The 25,248-nt window shown below is 39.7% G+C and overlaps 2 protein-coding genes across 2 annotated transcripts; both read right to left on the bottom strand.

The window, feature by feature from the left end:
- Positions 1-666: 666 nt before the first annotated feature.
- Positions 667-1,614, bottom strand: LOC120524157 (olfactory receptor 13G1-like). Its single transcript, XM_039746036.1, has one exon. The coding sequence runs from the start codon at positions 1,612-1,614 to the stop codon at positions 667-669; it is 948 nt and encodes a 315-aa protein (XP_039601970.1).
- A 20,878-nt stretch (positions 1,615-22,492) lies between these two features.
- Positions 22,493-23,440, bottom strand: LOC120524156 (olfactory receptor 1052-like). The gene has a single exon (XM_039746035.1). The coding sequence runs from the start codon at positions 23,438-23,440 to the stop codon at positions 22,493-22,495; it is 948 nt and encodes a 315-aa protein (XP_039601969.1).
- Positions 23,441-25,248: the final 1,808 nt, after the last annotated feature.

The following is a 25,248-nucleotide window of genomic DNA, read 5'->3' as shown; positions in this document are numbered from 1 at the left end:
GCTAAGATACTAAGATTTCCATTGGTTGTGACGAGGATGGACAGGATTAGAAATGAGGACATTAAAAGGTCAGCTCAGGTTAGGCAGTTTGGAGACAAAGAGAGGCGAGATTGTGTTGGTATGGACATGTGCAGAGGAGAGATGCTGAGTATATTGAGAGAAGGGTACTAAGGATAGAGATGCCAGAACAGAGGAGAAGAGGAAGGGCTAAGAGATGGTTTATGGATGTGGTGAGAGAGGACATGCAGATAATGGATGTAAGAAAGCAAGATGCAGAAGACAGAAAGATATGAAAGAAGATGATGGCATCCCCTAAAGGGAGCAGCTGAAAGAAGAAGAAGATGTTTTTTGTTTTGCTGTGGCATGAAATTGAATTTCCCATTGGGGATCAATAAGGTAAACCTAATCTAATCAAATCAAATCTAATCACTCAGCTATGGTGTCTCGATGGAATCGTGTGTTGGCTAACGCCATTGCTGGCCAGTTCACTAAACAGAGTAATTTTGTTAACTCGGCTAATTTGCACTGTTCATAGCTCATCGTTCTTAATTTTCAAACATTTCAATCGGGTATATTTATTCATTCTGTGTTTCTAAAGTAAAAGCTCTTAACCAACTCATGATGGGCAAAACATAATGAATACATACATACATGTCCACCTTTTAATTAATAGCTGTCGGGGTCTACTCTCTTCCCTGACCACAGCCTGTAAATGCTGCTTTTGATCTCCTTGTTTCTGAAGCTGTAGATGATAGGATTCATCATAGGGGGTACCATAATGGCTATGATGACCAACACGTTGTAAGCTTCAGCAGATACCTGCACTCCTAATCCTGGCAATATATAAGAAATCATGAGTGGTACGTAGAAGAGACTCACAACCAAAAGGTGTGTGACCGTCGTGCTCAAAGCTTTCTTCTTACCCTCTACCGAGGAGATCTTCAGGGCAGCTACCACAATTCTGATGTAGGAAAGGAGACAGATTCCCATACCTCCTATACCAGTGACAATTGTGGTGCTGGACAAGAGAGCAAGGTGTCTTGGGTCTTCTGTACAAGAAATATGAATCATTGTAACAAAATCACAGAAACAGTAGGGCAAGACGTTACTGCGGCAAAACGAAAGTTCTCTAGCAAACACCATGTAGGGGACGAGAATGGCAGCAGCTAATATATTCACCAGTAAGATGGTGAGTCCAGTCGTCTTATTTGTAACAATGGAAGGATATCTTAGGGGGTACACAACTGCTAAATAGCGATCACATGCCATAACAGGGAAAAGAATTCCCTCCGTTAACCCAAGATGGTACACCACCGAGACCTGAAACAAGCAGGGCCCGTAAGGGACAATGGTGTCATTAAATACAAGGATGGCCAGCATTCGAGGGATGAGGTTGGTGCTGTTCACCACATCGATCACCGCAAGGGTGAAAATGTAGAGGAACATGGGGTTCTGGAGATGAGGGTTTAATATTATGACCACAATCACCAGCAGATTTCCAAAGAGAGTCACCACGTAGATCAGGGCAAGAGCAACGATGGTAAAGGTCATCTTGTCCTCTTCAATGGCGCAGTGCAGAATAAACTCCGGCACATAGATGGTGGCGTTAGGCATCTTTATAGACTCCTCAGTTTAGCTGGAAAACAATCATAAAGAAGAAGAGAAGAAGAATCAGTTTCTTTTTGGTAGTGATGTTTGTTCATGTTGTGGTAGAGGTCTCATCTCAAATTTTGTTTTCTGGATGTTTTTGGCCTTTATCATTGACTGTGTTTCTGGATGTATTTTATGTGCGTTTACTTCAAACAATTTGTATGATCTGACATGTCTTTTGGGACGGTGTAAGGCCCTAGATTTCATTTTTCATGTTAATTTTTCATTTTATTTGGAGTTGTTTAAATGTTTTGGTATGTTTTGGTTGCCATCTTGTATTTTAACAATCACCGCTGTATTGTTATAATTGCTCCTCGCGTTTCCAGTTGCGTGTCCTCAGAAGTTGTGACCTGAGGGTAATCAATGTCATGGGTTAAAAGATCAGCTGAAATCCACCTCCTCAGCCAAGTTACAGATTCAAAACCCTTTTCTCCATCCATTGCTTTAAATATTTCTCATTTGATCTTTTGTGATTCTGCTCTATTTGCTAACGTTTTTTGACTGCGATTTTTGTTTTACATCTTTGCTCGATCTTCTAGCTTTGACCATTTCCCCACAAAAATGGCCTGTCAGCTTTCTGACATAACAATCATTGCGTTTTCTTTGACCTTTTGATAATAAATTTTCATTAAGAACATGGGAACATAGTTCATAACCTGGTATTGGTAAATTTTACGCAACAATTAGGAAGTTTTTTTAGGAAGACACGTGACCAAGTAGTGTGGTGGACAGTAGGACTTTATGGACCTTCACAACTTATTTTAGAAGAATTAAGTGAATAGGACTGGTGAGTTTTGTTGGACTGAATGGCCTGTTCTCAGTCTAGATATGGGGTTCTCAAACTCGGTCCTGGGGTACCCCTGTGGCACTGATCTCATTTAATTAGCTGCCATTATTTATATTTTATTCAACATTCAGAAAAGCACAGCAGCATGAATTTTACATTTATAAGAAACTTAGAAATATTTCTGTTTTTGCTATGGATTTAAATGTGTAACTCTCTTTTTATTATATTTCGCCCTTTCTCTGTGCAGTTTGCTCCCTTCATTGAATCTTAATAATGACAATTAAAAACAAGCAGAGCAGAAACCCAAGCAAACAACACTCAATCGTGAAAGGTTGCAACTACTTTAGCGTCAGCCCCACAAAGTAGTAAATAACGGATTAATTAAACAATTGGAACACCTAGAAAAATAGAATGGCAATCAAGAAAAAATACATATAACTGCTTAGTACATTTTAATACTTTTTTTTTTTCGTTTTACCAAACTTAGTTTTCTAATTTGTATATTATTCCCAAAACAGGGAATCTGGGAATTAACAGTTCACTTAATTAGCCCAGGATTCCAATTAAAAACAGAGGCTGGTTGGAACAAAAACCTGCAGCCAGAGGTGTCCCCCAGGACCGAGTTTGAGAACCCCTGGTCTAGATTGTTCTAATGTTCATGTGATGGGTTGAACAATCAGCTGAAAGTCACTTCCTCATCATAGTTGTGGATTCAATGCCCATAGAAGGCCACATAGACAGTTAGAAAGAATAAGAAGAAATAAACACAGAAAGAAAGATCAAAGGGTTGGGGGAATTCCTTGTATAATGTTTTCAGACTTGAAGTAGTTGGGAGGGACTGAAAATGTGGTCAAAATCAGTAAAACAGACATCTGACAACCAGAAATTTCGTTGCGGGTCTTTTATGTAAAAAAAATAATTCCCAAAACAATTTGTGTGGTATTGTCAATCAGAATTTAATATTGTGATATTATTAATTAATACAGCTACAATTTATTAGTGGCGCATCAGAAAACTAGAAGGAAAATAAATATTAAAAGTTGAAGTATATATACAGTATATATATATATATATATAATATAATATAATATAATATAATATAATATATATATATATATATATATGGTTGAAATAGTTTTACTGTCAAATAATGCAAAGAGTACGTGACATGTGTACAATTGTTTAGCCGACTTACTGACCAACCACAAGCGTTACCTGGTAGGTAACCACCCATACAGTCAGATTGTACTACAAATGCTATGAATGTAATTCGCCCGATCTACATGCTGTGAAATGAACAAACCACACGCCGTGGCACAACGTTAGAGGCTTTGCCGCTGACGTCCGAGGTTCGGTTCTCCGAGAAGGGGATGTAGTGAGTGTGTACGCCTGATGAGCCCAGAATTAGGGCGAAACATGTGTCTCGTACGTTTGCATTATTTGACAGTAAAACTATTTCAACCATTCTATGATCTGCTTCTCACAACTGAAAGAGGGCACCGTGGCGGATGTTAGCCGACTTGCTGACCAACCACAAGCGTTACCTGGTAGGTAACCACCCATACAATCCATCCGGTTACCTGTTCTGCTTCCTTAGATGTAATCTCAGAGCACTTTCCTCACCATTAGTTCAGTTCTACCACTTGTCCTGGTTACTCGGAAAACTAATCCAAAAAAAGCAAAAATTCTCGTTCCCTTTCATTCTTCCCCTTTCCCATATGATCACCAGATCCAATGTCCACTAACTCCATTATACACTGTAAAAGAGAAGTGGGCACCACTCCTGTCAGGACATCTAATTACACTGCTCCACAAGCGTTTTGCTACTGGGAGTCTTTCACCTTTAACAGGTTTCACTTGACGACTCCAAATTTGAAAACCGTTTTCGTCCAGCAGCCACGTCTCGTTTTTTTAGTTATGATGTTCCAGGTTTTGACCAACTAGGGTGACTGGACAGTAAAGGCGGATAACCATTTTGATAAATACCAGTAATTCCACTTGGGATGTCATTGAGATAAAAGAATTTGCCACACATTACTAACAGCTGTGAGTAGTTTACCTTGTCAGTATTAATTTTATTTAAAAATGATTAATTTTTAATTACCTGAAAAAATATTTGTTACTGATTACCAGGTCTTATATGACTCTAAAGCATAATGACACAACTCAGACATGACGGTGCAGTAGGTCGAGATTTTACTGTTAAACATAACATTGCATTTCAGGACATTTTGTTTGTTAGACTCACCATTACTTTAAAAGTTGTGTCAAGGCGATGGACAGAAATGGTGATGCTTTTCAGCATTTAAGAAATAAGTTTGATCTCAAGAAAAGTGAAGACAAAATTAAGGAAGGTGTTTTTGTTGTTCCTGAAATCTTTGAACTGATGCTTGACGATGAGTTCAAAAGGAAACCGAATCAGCAGCATGGGAAGCAATCTTGCAGTTTTGTCCAGCATTTTCTTGGCAGTCACAGAGCAGAGAGTAATGCTGAGCTTGTAGAGAACCCGCTGAACGCGTTTCAGCTTATGGTAGCCACAGTGTCACTGAAGATGTCATTTTCTACATTCTCATCTCGACTTTTTTCTGGGTGATGTCAGTGATTAGCATGGGGGAAGATTTCAGCAAGATATAAAGGTGATATAAAACTGATACCAGGAAAAATTCACTCCGATCATGATGGGTGACTACTACTACTACTTGCAAAGAGAGACGGATGTGCAGTACAATCACAAAAGCGAGTGCCTCAGACAATTTTGGGCACGCTGAGCTCAATTTTATATTGAGGTAAATTGACATAAATATATTTTAACGTGTCTCTGATATCGTCTTATGGTTTGTTTTCAGAATAAACACATCAAAACAATTTTGTTGGGACAGAGTCCAAACTCCAGATATCGTGTTGATATATTATATTGATATTTAAAAGTGTCAAAACGGCAATGATGTGTATCTCAAAAACCTGACGTACTAGCATAATTCTGATTTCATATATGAAATCAGTGTAAAAAACTTCATAAAGAGCTGCTCTGCAATTCCCAGTAGGAAACAAAAATATTTTTTGTAGACCAGTGTAATTAATAACTGAGGATGGACTAGGGCACGTGAAGAAGCAACAACAACAAGTGTAAGTTGGCAAAATTACATATTAGTTTAAAAATAAGTGTGCCTGTGCAAAAATCAGTAACAACTAAACTGATAATTTGCAAACAGTTATCTGGAGTCCAATAAATATAAAGTAAACTCAATTAAGAAATAAGTGAAAAACAGTTCAAACCAGTTAAAAACACAGATGTCCCATGTCTTTCCCCAGAGCAGCAATCCTTTCAACAGCACACCCTGGCACTCAGTCCACAAATAGATCACCATTACTTACATCACTGCATTCCGGACAATAATACTTGTGACTCTTTCATCGCTCCCTCCACTCCATCCTCACAGCGGCTGTCATGGTTATTCTAGCATGTAGTTTTCGATAAATAGATATTTTAGTATAGTAGGCAGGATAGATAGATAGATAGATAGATAGATAGATAGACAGATAGATAGATAGATAGATAGATAGATAGATAGATAGATAGATAGATAGATAGATAGATAGATAGATGAAAGGCACTATATATAGATAGATAGATAGATAGATAGATAGATAGATAGATAGATAGATAGATAGATAGATAGATATGTGAAATGTACTATATGATAGATAGATAGATAGATAGAAAGATAGATAGATAGATATAGATAGATAGATAGATGTGAAAGGCATAGATAGATAGATAGATAGATAGATAGATAGATAGATAGATAGATGTGAAAGGCACTATATATAATAGATAGATAGATAGATAGATAGATAGATAGATAGATAGATAGATAGATATGAAAGGCACTATATGATAGATAGATAGATAGATAGATAGATAGATAGATAGATAGATAGATAGATAGATATGAAAGGCACTATATGATAGATAGATAGATAGATAGATAGATAGATAGATAGATAGATAGATAGATAGATAGATATGAAAGGCACTATATGATAGATTGATAGATTGATAGATAGATATGAAAGGCACTATATGATAGATAGATAGATAGATAGATAGATAGATAGATAGATAGATGTGAAAGGCACTATATAATAGATAGATAGATAGATAGAAAGATAGATAGATAGATAGATAGATAGATAGATAGATAGATAGATAGATATGAAAGGCACTATATGATAGATAGATAGATAGATAGATAGATAGATAGATAGATAGATAGATAGATAGATATGAAAGGCACTATATGATAGATAGATAGATAGATAGATAGATAGATAGATAGATAGATAGATAGATAGATAGATAGATAGATAGATAGATATTTTAGTATAGTTGACAGGATAGCTCGATCCATTCTGTAAGGATGGACACTTTTCCATGGCAAAATTAACAATAAGGAGCCTAACGAAGTAGAGGGGTGCGGATTGTGAGGTACAGTAGGTCCAGCTACAGACTTCTGTAGCTCTGTGATTCAGTTTCTCCACTAAGCAGCCAATTGGATTGCTGGTTTGCATCACATGATTTACTCTTCTTGAGTCACATGACCCTGCCCCAACCCTAATCTTAGCTGTAGTGTAACCAGGCGTATCACTCACGTATAACGTAAGGTGACAACCACCCTAATGGTGTGGGGCGCTGGAGGTCTGCAGCGCAAGTCTGTTAATGCAGCTGAGCTCAGAGAACAGACAGAGACATGAAAGCACAATGAAGTAAAGCAAAGACATAGACACCCACACACACACACACACATTTATTAATTTTCAGATTGAATTAGTTTTACAAATATCGCTTGGTACAATTGCTGTGGATGGCTTATAATCGATCCTCTCACAAATGAATACAAAGCCAATCACCCTTTTCACTTTTAACATTTGCTGTATTTGTATTTAATAATATTTCTGAAGACTGCTACTTTCAGCTCTAATCAGTGTGTTGATGTGACACGGGTGCAGTTCCTTAAAGAATTTCTGTCTTTTCCTATGCTGTCATTGTGCGATCAGAGAACCAGCACGTGTTGATAGTCTGGAAAGCGCATGAAAGCACAGAGGTAATCTGATAACCCCGGGGGCTCTAAACAGATGTACGTCCTATAAGTTTTTGGTCCTTTTAGTGTGTATGCTGATACTTTTGTAAATGATGTGAACATTCTAGTATGGACAATCATTTTCATTTTACCAAAGAGACTTCTGAGGACTCTGAAGGAGTCACAAGTTACAGTGACTGACATTGGAGAGACTGTGCAGACAATAACCGTGGCCCGGGGGCTTTACCGGTCATGGCTTTAAAGGAGAGTGGCAGCGAGAAAAAAACACTTGGGACAGCTCCGCAGAAGGAACATGGGGGATCTGTGAGACCACAATTGAGCTTTTAGGCCATCAAATTAATGTCATGTTTGGCATGAGCTAAACACATAATTTCAAAGGCAACATCCCTACCATGAAGCATGTTGGTGGCAGCATCAGGCTTTGGTGATGCTTCTCCTTGTGAGGGTAAAATGAATGCAACATAAAAATGGAGAAATCCTGTAGGAAAACCTGATGCCTCTGAAAGAAACCTGCACCTTGGAAGAGTTCACATCTCCATCAAATTGAGAATAGAGAAAGGAGGTTCAATTTGCAATCCTTGTGTGACCTGAGAGATTTTGAGCCATTTAGTAGTGAAGAAGAAGAAGAAGAAGAAGAAGAAGAAGAAGAAGAAGAAGAAGAAGAAGAAGAAGAAGAAGAAGAAGAAGAATGGGGAAAAATGTCAGAGCTGATAGACAGAGAAAGAGACCTGCACATACAGACAGAAGTCTCTCACAGCTGGCAAGGGTACATCTACCAAATACTAACTTGAAAAGGTGACTACCTACTGTATGTGATCAGTAATTTTGTGTTTTATATTTATATTAATTTAGTCCACTTGGTAATTTAGTCTGTTTTCACATTGACATTAAAGAATCCATTTCTATTGATCAGACAGCCAAATTAACTGCACTGTGAATCCTTGACTCTAAGATTTATATGCAAATACATGTAAACACTATTAAACTAATTACTTCTAAGTAATATTCTAAATATTAAGTGCTGCCACGGTCATCTTCTCTACTTATTTACTTACTAACTTACTTATTTACTTTTTCTTTCTTTCTTGCACCTTTCATTCTTATACCAAACTGACTTTGTGTGATTTGAGTTAATATTTTTCTTTCTTTCTTTCTTTCTTTCTTTCTTTCTTTCTTTCTTTCTTTCTTTCTTTCTTTCTATATAGTGCCTTTCACTCTTATACCAAACTGACTTTGTGTGATTTGAGTTAATATCTTTCTTTCTTTGCCATTCCACAAATCCACATAACCACAACATGTTTGGAGATCAGGGTTATGAAAGAAAAAATCAATTTTTGTTTTGCATGAGTACATTACAGATCACCATTAATATGTGCGTCCACAGTATTTACATCAAATCCTTTTATAATTTATTTCATAATAAATGTATAATAAATCAAAGACGTTACCGTTGCTTAGTATCTGTAGCTGTGCGCTTCTTCTTTAATGTTATCTCTCCAGTCCTCCAGTCCCTCATGCCGGTGTTCAATGATTTGATTTTGTTTGCTGTCTTGCTGTTTAAAAACTTTCTTCCTTGTGAGGGTCTCAAAAGATCCTGGGACCCTTGTGAGGGAGAAGACTCAGCCTCTAATTTACTCCAGATGGAAAATGCTTTTTATTGTCTATGACATGGCGCTCACGTTCCCTCCTGTGTCATTTTACTGTCAGATCCTCAGAGACGTTAGCCAGCAGGGTCCATTAGAGTTGTTGGTTTTAGTCATCTGACTCCTCGCATGGCGGGTTACTGCTGCTGGCCCAGCTCAGTGGATATGACATCCACATAAAGGGAGGCAAGTTTAGTTGGAATTTATTTCTGCTTCATTTGACTTTTTCAAGCACTTGTGTTGCTTTCAATGCATTTTTCTTTAAAAGTCATTTTATATGGAGAAAGCCATTAAAGCAGGGGTCTCCAACTCTGGCTGTAGAGTGCTACAGTAGCTGCAGGTTTTCATTCTAACACTTTTCATAACCCTTGTAATGGAGGCCCTTTTTTCAGTAGTCACTGCCCTAGTGGGGTTTTTTTATCTGTTGGTAGAAATGATTGAATTTTGCTAGAAAACTGTCTAATTAACATGAGAGTTAAATCGCTGGAAGAAAATAAAATTAAACTACAAACAAAATTATTTAAACAATGTTTTCTTAGCAACAATAAGCTAATTTCGTGGTAGTTTTTTTTGGTAGATTTATTTACTCTATGTGCAAATTTTCCATTTTAGTATTGCAGTGATGCGAGCGGAGCAGCACAGAGTGGAACATTGCAGTCTCCGCCACCGTATATCGTTTCCCTCCTCTGCTTGGGTGACAGACACACTACACACCTCTTATGCGATGTCCACTCAGCGTGCAAACATCTCTGTGATCCTTCCACTTCAAAGCCATCATCTTATTCAGAATGCAGCGAAACGTCTCTCGATTTCTTTTTTTTCGTTGTCACAGATTTTGGCAGGTCATTTCTGTTTGACCTCACTGTTCCTACTGCGTCCATTTCCATCGAATTCCAACATTCAAACAGCTTTGGGACTGCTGTATTAATTGTCTAGTCCTATCAGATAACCCTGATTCAGTAGCTTCTCCGCAAGTGTTAGCACAATCAGCGACGATTTTGTAAAATTACGCACATCAACCCCTCCTACATAGTTTACAAGTTCAGCTTCTTTTCCCGTACATCATCCTATTCCACACATATCACATTTTCCCTTACAAAGCTTATAGAGGATTCCATCCCAAAATCTTTTTTTCGGAATCTATACCTTCCACCCTAGATGGCCATTCCATAGCAGTAAACTTTCATCAATCTAAAAATCTTCTTCTGGAGTTTAACTATCCAGTGGTCAAAGAAAGGCTTGATTTTATTCATGTTTGGGAGAAACTGGTCCGGCATTACTATATGCTTCATTATCAAATAATTGATAACAAGCGTCTAATTGGTACACAGAAGGAAACAAATCTCAAAAAAGAAATATAAAACACGGGCAAAGCTACTAACTGAACTACCACTCGCAAAATAAGAGCAGTAAAAGTAATTTGAAATGTTCAAAACATGCTCTGTGTACGATAAAAACTGCAACAGTACAGTGCTGACAGAAAGACGTTCGGCCACTAAAAATAAAGGTCAAAACTAAATCCTTTTCCTTTAGAAATTTGACTAAGGGCAAGTGAAAGAAATAGTACCGTTAGGGGTTCTTTGGTTTTGAAACTATCATAAAACTTTCACCCAAGTAAAGGATGTCTGTACTTCTGCCACTATGACCACCGAGACGGCAGAACCATGCAGAGCACAGAACCGAAAGAATTTCGTCCATAGATGCTCTCCCCGATTCATTGCCATCTTTGGACTCCATTAAAGTGGTTAATTAATGACCTGTTTTTGATGCTAAGGAACTCTTTTGCCTTAATTGTAACCCTAATCGCTATTTCAGACTCGGTACCCTCAATTGTTACTTTTTTTCTTAATTATCAGCCAAACATAAATGAGATACAAAACGAGTCAACACATGACCAGTTGGCCTGTGTCCATCATATAATATCTAAAAATAAAGAAGTGTGAAGGTCTCAGTAATGGTGGTCTACTCAGTGCCACCAAACTTTCTGACAAGTGAAAGGGTTAGAATGAAAACCTACAGCCACAGAAGCAGTCCAGGACCAGAATTGGAGACCTCTGCATTAAAGTGTGTTGCATTTTTCATAGCAGGCTCCTGCCATCTTTTATTTTTTTCTTTATTTACAGAGTGCAATTAGTGTTAATTAAAAAAGGTGGGGGCGGCACGGTGGCGCAGTGGTAGCGCTGCTGCCTCGCAGTTAGGAATATTACAAGTACGGAGCAGAATTCAAAAGTAGATGATATCCCATTATACGATTTGGATTTGTTTTTTAGTCCTGGGGCCTCATGTATAAACGGTGCGTACGCACAGAAATGTTGTGTAAGAACTTTTCCACGTTCTAATCGCGATGTATAAAACCTAAACTTGGCGTAAAGCCACGCACTTTTACACGATACCTCATACCCTGTCATACGCAAGTTCTGCGCTCGGTTTTGCAGACTGGCGGCACCCAGCGTCAAAGCAGTGCTACTGTTCCTGTGTGGTTACCCTTTATTTTCCTGACGCGGCTTTATAAATACACCGAAACTAACCGCATATTGTTTATTAGTGTAATGTATCTGATTGTAATGAACTTGTAACAATATAATGGTCCAGGGAACAGCCATAGTATTCCAAATACCATAACTGCTTTAGCGTTGTTACTCTAACTGCACTTTCTTCTTCTTTCAGCTGCTCCCATTAGGAGTTGCCACAGCGGATCATCTTTTTCCATATTACTTTCACTGCATCACTCGGACTATGTTTATCACTGTATCTGAGTATGAATCACAGGAGTACAGCAGCTGATCGGAAAGAGAATTATCAGTATACAGCATCAAGCACACACTGCCTCAGTTTCAAAGCCTTTCCTGTACGGACCTCGCGGTTCAGAAACAGTTTCATCCCAAGAACTTTAAACGCACTCAATCAAGTGCTCCTTGTAGAACTGCTGATACTTATTAGTACAATCAACCCACTGTAAACTTGCACTACAGTTATAATATTACACAACCTGCACCACTTTATAAAGCGCGTATTTACATAGGATGATGATATCATTTTTAAGATTAAATGCAGCAAAATATGTTGATATATTATACAGATGAAACTTTAACTTTGTTTAAATAATCTGTATTGTTAATAATTAAAGATGTGAGGACACGGTGCCACATCGCTAGCAAGTTCACGTATTATTCCTGCCTTGCGGTGTATATTTATTGAGGCTGGCGCGTCACTGGAAGGATAGACGGATAGAATAATTAAACACGAACTACGAAGATATTTCATTGTTCCTTAAAAGTTTTGAAGAATCGGCGTTCTCAACTTACAGATGGCTTAACATCTATTACAGAGCTGATTGTGTGGCAATTTGGTATTTGGGGAAAGAAAAGTAAGGACAGGAATTGAAGGTTAGTAAGTTTGAAAGAGACAGTACTGCTACATTAAATTATTTCATCGAAGGTCATGCATGGCGCTGCAGCATCTTGTGTGAGACATGAACAATCACTGCGCCATCGTGTTTCCATGTTTAATAACATGCTTTCATTCCAATCATCATGAAAATGACATCACATATACATATTCAGAGAGCTGTAATATCACAAATGTAATGGATTCTGTGTCCTGTCGGAGAAAGAGAAAGAACGGAAGCATGTAGCGATTCACACATAGAGCACATAGAAGATCAAATACAAAACAAAGCATTTAATGTGCTAGTTTAATTACGATGGGATTTGAGAAACTAGTAAATTAAATGAATTTAAGATGAAGCTTATGATGTTCTACTTTAATGACAAAATAAACTACGTGATTAAAGTTGACATTTCATGCATTTTTCCCCAGTGTGTGCCTATTTTTTTTTTGTCTGTACCCTAATCTCAGAGGTTGGGCTACAACTCGCCTTTTCACGTCGACTTTAATATGTGACCTCTTTTTTATTTTGGCACTGTGTGGCTTTGTGAACTTGAGCTTTCGAGTTTCTCCGACACACTGTGTCACTCGATCAGCTTCCTTTTGTTGATTATTCCACAGTTTAAATCAACAAATAGTATGTTTTTCCTTTGCCTCCACTTGGTATTCGCTGATATTCTTATATTTTCCCCGTGCTTTTCCCATTGTCTTTTCACAGAACGCTGAGCTTAAGGGCTATTTATATTGATTTGCATATTCAAAGAGGCGTAATTCTGGGAGGAGTTTGAACAGGACAGCATGTGTGTGCACGAGCATTACTTTTCACGCTGACCGGGATTTATGGAGCGGAAGAACGCAGAAGTTGGAGTACACACAGATTCCTGCATCTGGATTTTTCTGTGCGTAAGCACATTTCGGCTTTTGTGCTTACGTCATGTTATAGTGCGAATTGTACGCAAGGTGTTATGCATGAGGCCCCTGGAGACCTCGGCCATCAAGCTGTTTCTCCCTATTGGCCATTCCACAGCTAAGTCAGCGCTGGCTCAGCTAATCTGATGACAGGACCTCTCTACCCAATGATTCTTGAGATCCTCCATCAGAGATGACTTCACCTTAGGCAGGCAAACAACTTGGCAGGTGGGCCATGGCACCAAGTGGCACATTTGAGTACCGAGAAGAGAAACAGAATAGGTGAGGGTTAGTAACAAATTAGAACTATCAAGTTACTTATATTTTAGTGCTAATGACTAACAACAGAGATGAAGTTCATACAGTTAATCAGCAGCTTTAATCAGGGTGTGCTAAACTGAAGTTGTGAGTCTTCAGCCTGAAACGAAAGGAGCATCTGTTATAGTAGCAGGAAGACCACTCCACAATTTAGGGCCCCGTGTAACTAAAAGCTTGACCTCCCACTGTTATTTTATTAATTCTTGGAATTCTTGGAATCATAAGCGGACCGGCATCTTGAGATCTTAATGTGAGCTCTGGTTTGTAAGTCATGATAAGTTCAGACAAGTAAGCCGGACCTTGGCCATTTAAGGCTTTATATGTTAAAAGGAGGATTTTGAAATCTGCCTTAAACTTAACCGGGAGCCAGTGTAAAGACTCTAGGACTGGAGTTATGTCTTCATATTTTCTTGTAATAATTCTTGCAGCTGCATTTTAGATATACTGGAAGTGGTATAAAGAACTGTAATAATGATGAGCTTCAAGGAACACTCCTCGCTCCATTTGGGCAGCCAGAGTCAGGAGGAGGTGAATGAAGCTTACCTGAGAGGGAGTGGAGGTGGAGAGACAGAACAAGGAAAAGAGACAAGAAGAAGAGTAAAAGGGTGTGAGTTGTGCTTGGATACTGTGCTGTGGGGAGAGAGAAAATGCACCCCAACTGTAAATAAACTACGTGTGTTGGGCTAGAACTTGTGTCTGCCTGTCTGTGTCGGGTTGTATGCACCCAGGTGATCCACAAGAGTTATGAACATGTCTTTGCCCCCTTCTTGATTTCCTTGATTATAATAATTTTTTGACACTTAGGGTCAGCTGAAGTTTACATTCAGCACAGGACCACTTGATACGTCACCTGTGCAATGACATACATTTCCAAAATTATTGATTTTCTCTTTTCCAGGAGCACTGCTAAAATGTTTTGTGGACCTGAGCAGCTCAACATTCCTGACACCTCCTTGATTTTCAGATATTGTGTGATGGACACAGTTTGCTGGTCGTGTTTAGGCTCATTTTATATCTCATTATTGTTTTACTGCTCGTTAAGGGAAAAGAAACAATTGAGGGGTCTGAGTCTTTAAGAACAAGTCAATTAAAATGAATACAAAAGAAGTTAATTAGCACCAAAAACAGGTCAGGGTTAGAATGAAAACCTGCAGTCTCTGTGGCCCTCCAGGACCGGAGTTTGAGACCACTGGTCTACAGGGAGTTCCTTGGACTTCAACAACAACAACAACAACATTTATTTATTTCTATAGCACATTTTCATACAAAGTAGCTCAAAGTGCTTTACAAAATGAAGAATAGAAAAATAGAAGACACAATAAAAAATAAAAATAAGTCAACATTAATTAACATAGAATAAGTAAGGTCCGAGGGCGGCACGGTGGCGCAGTGGTAGCGCTGCTGCCTCGCAGTTAGGAGACCGGTTCGCTTCCGGTCCTCCCTGCGTGGAGTTTGCATGTTCTCCCGTGTCTGCGTGGGTTTCCTCCGGGTGCTCCAGTTTCCTCCCACAATCCAAAGACATGCAGGTTAGGTGGATTGGCGATTCTAAATTGTGTTTGTGTGTGTCCTGTGGTGGGTTGGCACCCTGCCCAGGATTGGTTCCTGCCTTGTGCCCTGTGTTGGCTGGGATTGGCTCCAGCGGACCCCCGTTACCCTGTATTCGGATTCAGCGGGTTAGAAAATGGATGGATGGATGGAAGTAAGGTCCGATGGCCAGGGTGGACACAAAAAACAAAAACACCAGAGGATGGAGAAAAAAAATAAAATCTGTAGGGATTCCAGACCAAGAGACCGCCCAGTCCCCTCATGGTTGGGTTTTTGTCCTGACAGGTAGTGTGAATGATGAGACCTTCGTCACCCCAGTACTCGTGTGCCACACTTGGCCAACAGGTGGATTCCAATTGAGTTCTAGAAACATCTTAAGGAGAATTAAAGTAAACAGGAGGCATCTGAGCACAATGTGGAGTGACACAGCAAAGGGTCTGAATGCTTCTAGTAAGGAGAGATTTCAGTTTTGAAGTTTTAATAAATTCGCAAAGCTTTCTGAACACTTTATTGCCACTTGGTCATTATGGGTTATGGAGTGTAGACCAATAGGCAAGTAGGACAACTATATATATCTAAAATTATATCTCCAACACAATAAAGTGTTGTGTGGAAAGTGAAGGGGTCTGAATCCACTGTAAGGCCCATCACTGCACTTGCTGCTGCACATGTCTAAGTGACATTATACAGAATTTAGCTTATCTGAAATATTTTAATCTTTATTTGTAACTCTACATATGTGAGATTACACACTAGGGTGTAACCTTTCTTTGTAAACAGATGCATAAAAACACTTCTCCAGTACAATGTTATTCAAGAAAATAAACCTTTTTATTCAACACAATATGCTGATTGATTAACAATAAGCCAAGTGGATTCCATCTTATCACACACGTGTGCATGGGAGACAGCAGATAGGCTCACAAAGGGATAATTCTGTGCCACACCAGGGGGTGGCAAAGTGCACTGATCTTTTCTCTTTCTCATCAGCAGACCAACCACGGGAAATTTCACCTGGATTCGCGGACGTCACTTCCGCTTCCGGTCCCCGAGGACGTCACTTCCGCTTTCTGACCCCAAGGACGTCACTTCCACTTTCGGTCCCCGAGGACGTCACTTCTAGTTCCGGGCCTGAAGACATCACTTCAATTTCCGCCCGATGTCATCACTTCCCATCCCATGTTTGCTTGTCTCTACTGTTCTATTTTGGATTGATGTCTGTTAAGATCTTTTCATTTATTAAACCAAACCCTGGCAGCCTATTTCAAGTATACAGGAGGCTGTCCCCAAACCTTTTCCATTGTTGTCTGCATCTTTTCACAATCTATAGTAAAGTTACATATTTTATGCAGATGGTGCCCAGGAGTGTCAGGTGATTTATTTGGGGTCTTCTAGTGATTTAGTAGTAAGAACAGGACTCCCAATCTGTGTCATTTAGTTTAGCTCTTGTCACACACGTGCACTTAGGGAGCACCCAAAGGGCCCAAACGAGTGTGAAAATATGAACAACAGGGGAGTGGAACAGAGGATTAACGCCTTTTTTCTTTCATCAACAGAAAAACGGAAGAACAACAGCCATAAAATACCTTGGATGTACACGACTACAGTACTTCTGGCTCTCCGCGTTCTCTCCGCTTACGGGATTCACTACAAAAGACGTCACTCCGTTCCGTAGTGATCTCCTCAGTTCCGATCCCACGTTGATGACTTCACTTCCACCTTCCATTGATGACGTCTTCTCCGTCCACCGAAGAAGATATCACTTCCACCTTTTTTCCTGCCAACTCAGTTCCATTTTGTGTTCATCCAGTTTCCTGTTTGCTCCTCTATAAGACACCTCAGAAAACTCCATATCTTTGTCAAATGTGTTCTTGTACCATTTATGACAGTATTTCAAGCTCAAATGACTGATCCATGAATCCAGAAATCCATCCATCCATTAACCAACCCATAATATCCTAATTACAGGGTCATGGGGTCTGCTGGAGCCAATCCCAGCCAACACGGGGCACAAGGCAGGAAACAAACCTGGGCAGGGCGGCAGCCCATTGCAGGAATCCAGACACTATACAGGGAATTCCCCGAACCCTTGTTGCTTTTCTCTGTTTTTGTTTGTTGTTCACACTGTTTACCACTAAACCAGCAGAAAATTATTCAAAATACAGAGCACTGTAAAACATGAGTGATCAAGGGTGGGAACACTGGGAGATTTCCTGGTGGGCTGGTGGTACTTCTGGGGTGGTCAAGGTTCTGTCCACACCTTTGTAAATTCTCATAAATATATGTTAATTCATAAAATGGCGACTCGTACCCAAGTGGTATAACTCTGCTGTGTAATCCTTCATCCGTCCATTTGCTTAACCTTCTTACCACATTGAACTGCTTTACAATGGACACCAAAGGTAAAAGAAACAAGACAGGTGGTACTGAGTGTTAAGTCCAGAATTGAACCCTGTGTTTCTTTAAGAGTTTTGTACATAGCTGATTTCATAAAAGACAAGGGACAGGATGGGAATAAGGGTGTGTGGTGAACTGGGGGTTTTTGGAAGAAAAAAGAAAGAATAAAAGGAAGACGTTTTAGACAAAACCCGTTGTCTGGATACAACACTGAGAAATATTAATTGAAATACACAATAAAATGGTGGTGGAGGAGGATGCAGTGCAATATGTGAAAATATCACATTTATTTAGAACAAGTGAAAAAAATTTCATCTGTTAAGTTTGCAACCCTCCATAGGTTCACAGCATCAGTAGCGCTGGGTGACAGCCACATCAATAGTCTGCTGCTTTAGCAAATGAGATTGGCCTTAGAACCTGTCATGTTACCTAAAAAGCATCTGAGCTACCAATGTCAGTAACACGCTTTGTCGAGCGGACATTGCTGCTTCACATGTCGACAACGTTAACATTAGCTCGCTAAATAACAGCAACAACAATGTATTTCTTTTATAGTCCAAAATCACCTAAGGAGTGCTATACAATAGACTTCAACTTAAAATAACTTAGCGACCAACAAGTGCAGTGGTAACTTAGCACCAATATTTTGTCTCTGTTTAGCAAATTAAGAAGGGGTTAGTGAATTTACAATGCAAGAAGGCTGTTACATAAGCGAAATGCAACCAGCTATGAATGCCCTAACCCAGGGGTCCTCAGTCCCAGTCCTGGAGAGCCGCAGTAGCTGCAGGTTTTTGTTCTGACCTGGTTGCTTAATTAGAAAGCAATTCTTGCCAATAAAGCACTAACAAGCTATGAAATTAAATTAACTCTGCTATGTCAGGTCATTCTCATATCCTAGATTTTCTTTCCCTTTCTATCATGCAAATGATTTGAAGGCTAAAATGGACAAGTAATTCTCAGTCCTTCACTTTTTTCTCTTAATTTTTCTTCCAAATATTTAATTAAACCCAATAGTGCAGATAAATACACACAGGTGTAAATGTAAATAAGCTAAAAGTAGAAATGCTGCTCTCTCTTGTCATTTGCATGTTATTGATAATAAGGAGCAATTAAAATAGCTGTTTAAGACAAAATTAAGCAATAAGGGCTCAAAATCACTAAAGTGAAGCAGAAGTGTTACTTTAGCAATAAGTGCTTTTTATTAAGCAACTGGGTTGGAGCAAAAACCTGCAGCCACTGCGGCTCTCCAGGACCGTTATTGAGGACCCCTGCCCTAACCCTAACCCTAACCCTGTGTGTTTCAGTTCTGATCCAACTAGCAGCCAGAGTCAGTCAGTCCAGTGACAGTGGTAAGGCAGAGCACAAGGCCGTAAAGAAGGGACAGCAACAGGTATGTGCAACATGGTGGTGATGATAGGATGGAGGTTTGTGGGTTATTTTCAGTATTTCTGAAAATGTTATGACCAGTGTGATATATTATGATAACTTCAGGATATGAGCACATTATCTATGGAATGATATGCAATAATATATAATAATAGTTAAACAGGCCTTATGTATTATTTGCAAAGTTATAAGTAGCCATGACACATAGTGGTACACTCTACATAGTAGTAGTCCTGTTAATTATTTATTTTCTTTGTCATTAAATATGACGCTGGCCCTGTGGGAAGGGAAGAAGTCAGATCAACTGCAGGATCCATGCCAGAGACAAGAGAGGGTCTTGCATCTGGATCGATGACAGAAGCAACAACAGCTGAGCAGGATAAAGAAAGAAATACTCAGGAAAATGGAAGCAATGGAGCGAAGATGTCTGATGACTTTTGCCTGTCCCCACTCCAAAGATCTTGATCTGTTTTTTTCTGCTGTCATCACCTGCAACAACCCCCAAGACAGAGTGTGCTATGGTTAGAGTAAAAGTGATTGGAAAGAGGGTACAAAGCCGAAACTACCTCTGCTCTACCAGGCAACGCTCTTGACACCTTCTTGCAGCAACATCACATAATTACAATGGAAAGAGCAAGAGAAGATATATGTCTCTTTTCTTTTGTTAGCAGTTAGACTTACCCACACACCATTATTTTATTTTTTACTGACATTTTATAGAAGGTAATAGGCTCCATAATCTTGGCTGAAACTGCTTGGCTGATCTCATTAATGGTCGTCGGTGTTTACTCTCTTCCCTGTGCATATCCTGTAAATGCTGCTTTTGATCTCCTTGTTCCTGAAACTGAAAATTATAAGATTCATCATGGGGGGCACCAGAATGGCTATGATGACCAACACATTGTAAGCTTCAGCAGAGATCTGCACTCCAAATCCTGGAAATACATAAGACATTATCTATGCCACATAGAAGAGACTGACAACCAGAAGATAGGTGAACATCACGCTGAAGGCTTTCTACTTCCCATTTGCTGAAAAAAATCTTCAGGGCAGCCACCACAATTCTGACATCGGACAGAAGACAAATTTCTAAACCTCCTACGCCAATGATCATTGTGGTGCTGGGCAAAACAGTAAGGTACTTGGGATCCTTAGTACATGAAATTTGAACCATAGTTACAAAATCACAGAAACAGTAAGGCAGGATGTTATTGTGGCAAAATGAAAGTTCTGCAGAAAAGGGGATGAGGGTGGCAGCAGTGAGAACGTTCACTAGTAAGATGCTGAAGCCCACCATCTTATTTATAACAAGGGAAGAATATCTCAGGAAGTACACAACGGCTACATAATGATCGCATCCCACAACAGATAATTGAAGGTCTTCTGTAATCCCAAGATGGTGCACCACTGACAGCTGAAGCAAACAGGGCCCATAAGAGACTCTGGTGGATCTGGATATCCTGACAGTCAGCATTGGCAGGATGAAGTTGCTGCTGTTCACCACATTAATCAGCACTAGGGTGAAAAGGGGTTTTAGAGATGAGGGTTTATGAGTATGCCCACAATTAGCAGCAGATTTCCAAAGAGTGTTTCCAGGTAGATGATGACAAGTGTGCAGATGGTAAAGGTCATTAAGTCCCTTTCAGTTGTGCACTGCAGAACAAACTCAGTGGTCTTTGGCTTCATTATAGGATTGCCTATTTAGGGAACCGTTTTAGACTCCCAAAAGATCCATGTTCATAAAGGTTCCAGAAAGAACCTTGATTTATTTAGATCTGTAACAGGCTCCATACAGTTATTGACCACAAATAGTTAGTAACAGATTTGCGAAATATGGTCCTGATTTTAAATGGACTCTTGCGGCATATGACAACTCAGGCTCAGTTCAGATTTTCTTAATCTGCTTAGTGCCTGTTGGTAAGGGTACTCCATCTATCCATTTTTCCATTTTTTTTATCATGGAGGCAGCAGTCTACGCAAAGAAGTACAGCTGTTCCTTTTCTTCAACACCTACTTAAAACATCTGTTGGGGTTACCAAAGCATTCCCAAAAATGGGAATGTTTGGAAATATTCCATAGACTTCAAGGGTTTGACCCAAGACCTCATCCTGAAACACCTCAACAGGGAGATGTCCAGGAGGTCAGAACCTCCTCTGCTGGCTGCTTTTGATGTTGAGGTGCAGCAGCTCGACCATAAGTTCCTCTCGAATGTCTGTGCTCCTAACCCTCTCCCCAAGGCTGGGTCCCAATACCCTGTGAAGGAAACTCTTTTCCGCTACTAGTATCTGTGATCTAGTTCTTTTGGTCACCTTATAAAGTTTGTGACTATTAGTGATGAGAGAACGTAGATTGACTGGCTAATTGATAGCTTAACCTAGTGTATAGCTCAGCTTTCTCTTCGCTGCGACTGACCAATATAACATCTGTAAAACCACGGACGCTGCTTTCAATACACCCGTTGATCTCTGCGCTCCCTTCTTCTCTCACTTGTAAACAAGACCCCGAGCTACAGTACTTAACCATTACGAAAATTTTATCAAGGATCCGGAAAAGGGAAACAGGGAAATGCATTTATGTTTTTATTTGTGTATTAATTTATTATTTTGCAAATAAGACCAAACAATACAGTTAATCCAAATACAAGCACAGAATGGTAGCATTGATAAAAGGGGCAAATGGCAACATGACCTAATTCACATTAAAATAATTGAAACAGACTCCCCCAAAACTCATGAAACTGGTTAAGGATAAAAGTTACCGCAACCCAATAAGTCCAATCTATTTCCCCAACCTCTACTGTCCTGAACGGTAAATTGGAACAATTCTACTAATACACCTTCATGACCAAGAAAACGGAGCCATTGGCCATTTTTAGCAAACTCCTAAACACCCCTTTTGATTGGTGAGATTTTAATTTGTGTGAGATGGGCATAGTGGCACAGCGGACACCTAAGACTCATCTTGAGATATTATTTGCTTTTTTCCTACAGATGAAGGTTTGTACATTGTAGGACTCCTGACATTAAGAATTATTAAAAGGGCCACTGTGTTCTCCAGATTCAGCAAGGGATTTAACAGCTTTTGTGAACACATAATTTCCAAGTATCTCAATGGGTCACTCCAAAATTACTCAACTATGGCGACTTAATGGAAAGGTGTGACATCTGATATCCTTACCCGCCAACTTTCATTGTGGTATTCCATGCCAAAGAGTTTACGAAAGAAACTCTGCTAATTATACCTCTTCATTTCTTCAACCTATCCTTCATTTTGAAACACGTCATTCCATTGTACGTATTTATTCTCTCTTTCTAAAGTAAAGCTTCTAACCCGGTAAAGAATACAATTAGACGTTCTTCTTTGAGTCATTACTGGCTGACTGGGTTTGTTCGTTTCCCGGTACACAGTCTACAGATGCTGCTTTTGATCTCCTTGTTCCTGAAACTGTAAATGATAGGATTCATCATGGGGGGCACCATAATGGCTATGATGACCAACACATTATAAGCTTCAGCAGACAGCTGCACTCCAATTCCTGGCAACATATAAGAAATGATCAGAGGCATATAGAAAAGAAAGACCACCAGAAGGTGTGTGAACATCGTGCTGAACGCTTTCCTCTTCCCGTCTGCCGAAGAGATCTTCATGGCAGCCACAATAATTCTGCTGTAGGAAAAGATACAGACTGCTAAGCCTCCAAATCCATTGACTATTGTTGTGCTGGACAAAAGAGTGAGGTGCTTGGGGTCTTCGGTACAAGAAATATGAATCATTGTAACAAAATCACAAAAACAGTAAGGTAGGACATTAGTGCGACAAAATGAAAGCTCTGTAGCAAAAACCACATAGGGGGCGAGAACAGCAGCAGCTAATATATTCACTAGTAAGATGCTGAGCCAAACCATCTTGTTTGTAGCAATGGAAGGATACCTTAGGGGGTGCACAACAGCTAAATAGCGATCACATGCCATAACGGATAAAAGAAAGCCCTCAGCCAGTGAAAGGTAGTACACCATTGAAAACTGGAGCAAGCAGGGCCCATAAGGGACAGCGGTGGCATTGAATAGCAGGACGGCCAGCATTCGAGGGATGACGTTAGTGCTGTTCACCATATCGATCACTGCTAAGGTGCCAATGTAGACGAACATGGGGTTGTGAAGATGAGGGTTTATTATCACAACTATAATTACCATCAGATTTCCAAAGAGCGTTACCAGATAGATGAGAGCCAGGGCAACGATGGTAAAGGTCATCTTGTCCTTTTCAATTGCACAATGTAGAACAAACTCAGAGACCAGGACACTGGCGTTGGACATCTTTACAGGCTCCCCAGTTCAGCTAGAAAACAAAAGAAGAGGAAGAATCAGTCTCTGGTAGGGAAGTGCTTGGTTTGTTCATTAACATTATCAATTCATTGACTTTAAGGTTCAAAATACCTCCAGTATGAATCAAGCAGAATACTTCGCATGACTGAATTCACTGGACGTATCCTAAAGGTTTGGTCATACAATGCCCTATGCATTAGTTTTACTATTAGAACATTAGAACAAACTAGACGAGAACAGGCCATTCAGCCCAACAAAGCTCGCCCTATCCACTTATTTCTTCCAAAAAATCATCAAGTCGAGTTTTGAAAGTCCCTAACGTCTTACAGTCCACTTCACTACTTGGTCGCTTATTCCAATTGTCTATCGTCCTTTGTGTGAAGAAAAACTTCCTAATGTTTGTGTGACATTTCAAATTAACAAGTTTCCTACTGTGTCCCCGTGTTCTTGATGAACTCATTTAAAGTCACCGTCTCGATCCACTGGACTAATTCCCTTCATCATTTTAAACAACTTAGTCAGGTCTCTTCTTAATCCTCTTTTGCTTAAATTGTAAAGGCTCGGCTCCTTCTGTTATTCCTCTTTTTTCATCCCCTGTAGCCCAGGAATCAGCTTAGTCGTCGCTCTTCTCTGAACCTTTTCTAGCACTGCTATGTCCTTTTTGCAGCCTGGTGACCAAAACTGCACCCAGTACTCCAGATGAGGCCTCACCAGTGCGTTATTAAGCTTGAGCAGAACCGCCTGTGACTTGTACTCCACACACCGTGCTATATAACCTGACATTCTGTTAGCCTTCTTAATCAGGAAGTCGATAGCTTAGAGTCCACTACGACTCCTAAATCCTTCTCATAAGGTGGACTCTCGATTTTCCAACCTCCCAATGTGTATTCTTTATATTTACGGATATTAAATTTCATCGTCCACAAATCTGCCCAAGCCTCCATGCTATTCCAATTTATCTGCTAATCCACCGATCTTGGTATCATCTGCAAACATAAACTTATTCACATCAAAATCTGATGACCAATTCACAACATTGTCACTACCGCTTGATTCGAGCAATGGTCTGAAACTGCCTAGGCGGCTTTTCATTTGCATTTGTCATTTGAACAAGTGGTGCATCACAACCTTTAACCCTTAACTACTCACGCTGGCATATTTTGTACACCAATCTCAGTTAGTTTAGTCTAACGTCCTTTTAGTTGAACCTACTGGCAGCATCCACCATCTCTTCTCAGCTTGATTCACTACAAGTACAATGGTTTGCCCCCCCAGTGTGCCCCCAGCTGGTTGTACGAGCGGATGCACAGTCACAAGTTCCATATGGTGCATTTGGTACACCGCCTGGGTACCAACATATGTACAACAACGATGAGATGTTCTTCTTACAATGACATTGTCTGCAAAGAACATTCAAGAACTGAAGCGAAATGTGATCCACGTGCAAATCGTGCAGTCGATGAAAATGTGACCGGTGAGGAATGAATACTGGAGCAGTGGATCAGGTTTATTTTCAGATAGTCCTAGACTGTGTCATACTATTCAGTAATATGGTGTTAATTTACATTAAAAGCAGGTACAATTTAAAATTATTGAAATAATTTATATTACAACCTCACTGCATGCAAATTAACATCCATTTTAGCACTGGTGCATAAAGTTAACCGAGAGAATGCTTATGAGATGAGAAATGGTGCGAATAGTTAAGGGTTAACACAGCATTTACGAACTCCATACCAAATGGAATGTAACGGAGACATAGCCACTGCATTTATCATTTCAACAGATGGTGCACGGTG

Source organism: Polypterus senegalus, chromosome 2 (genome assembly GCF_016835505.1).
Source record: "Polypterus senegalus isolate Bchr_013 chromosome 2, ASM1683550v1, whole genome shotgun sequence".
Classification (NCBI taxonomy): Eukaryota; Metazoa; Chordata; class Cladistia; order Polypteriformes; family Polypteridae; genus Polypterus; species Polypterus senegalus.
Note: the sequence above shows the minus strand (reverse complement) of the source record. Positions and strands in the feature narration are given on the sequence as shown.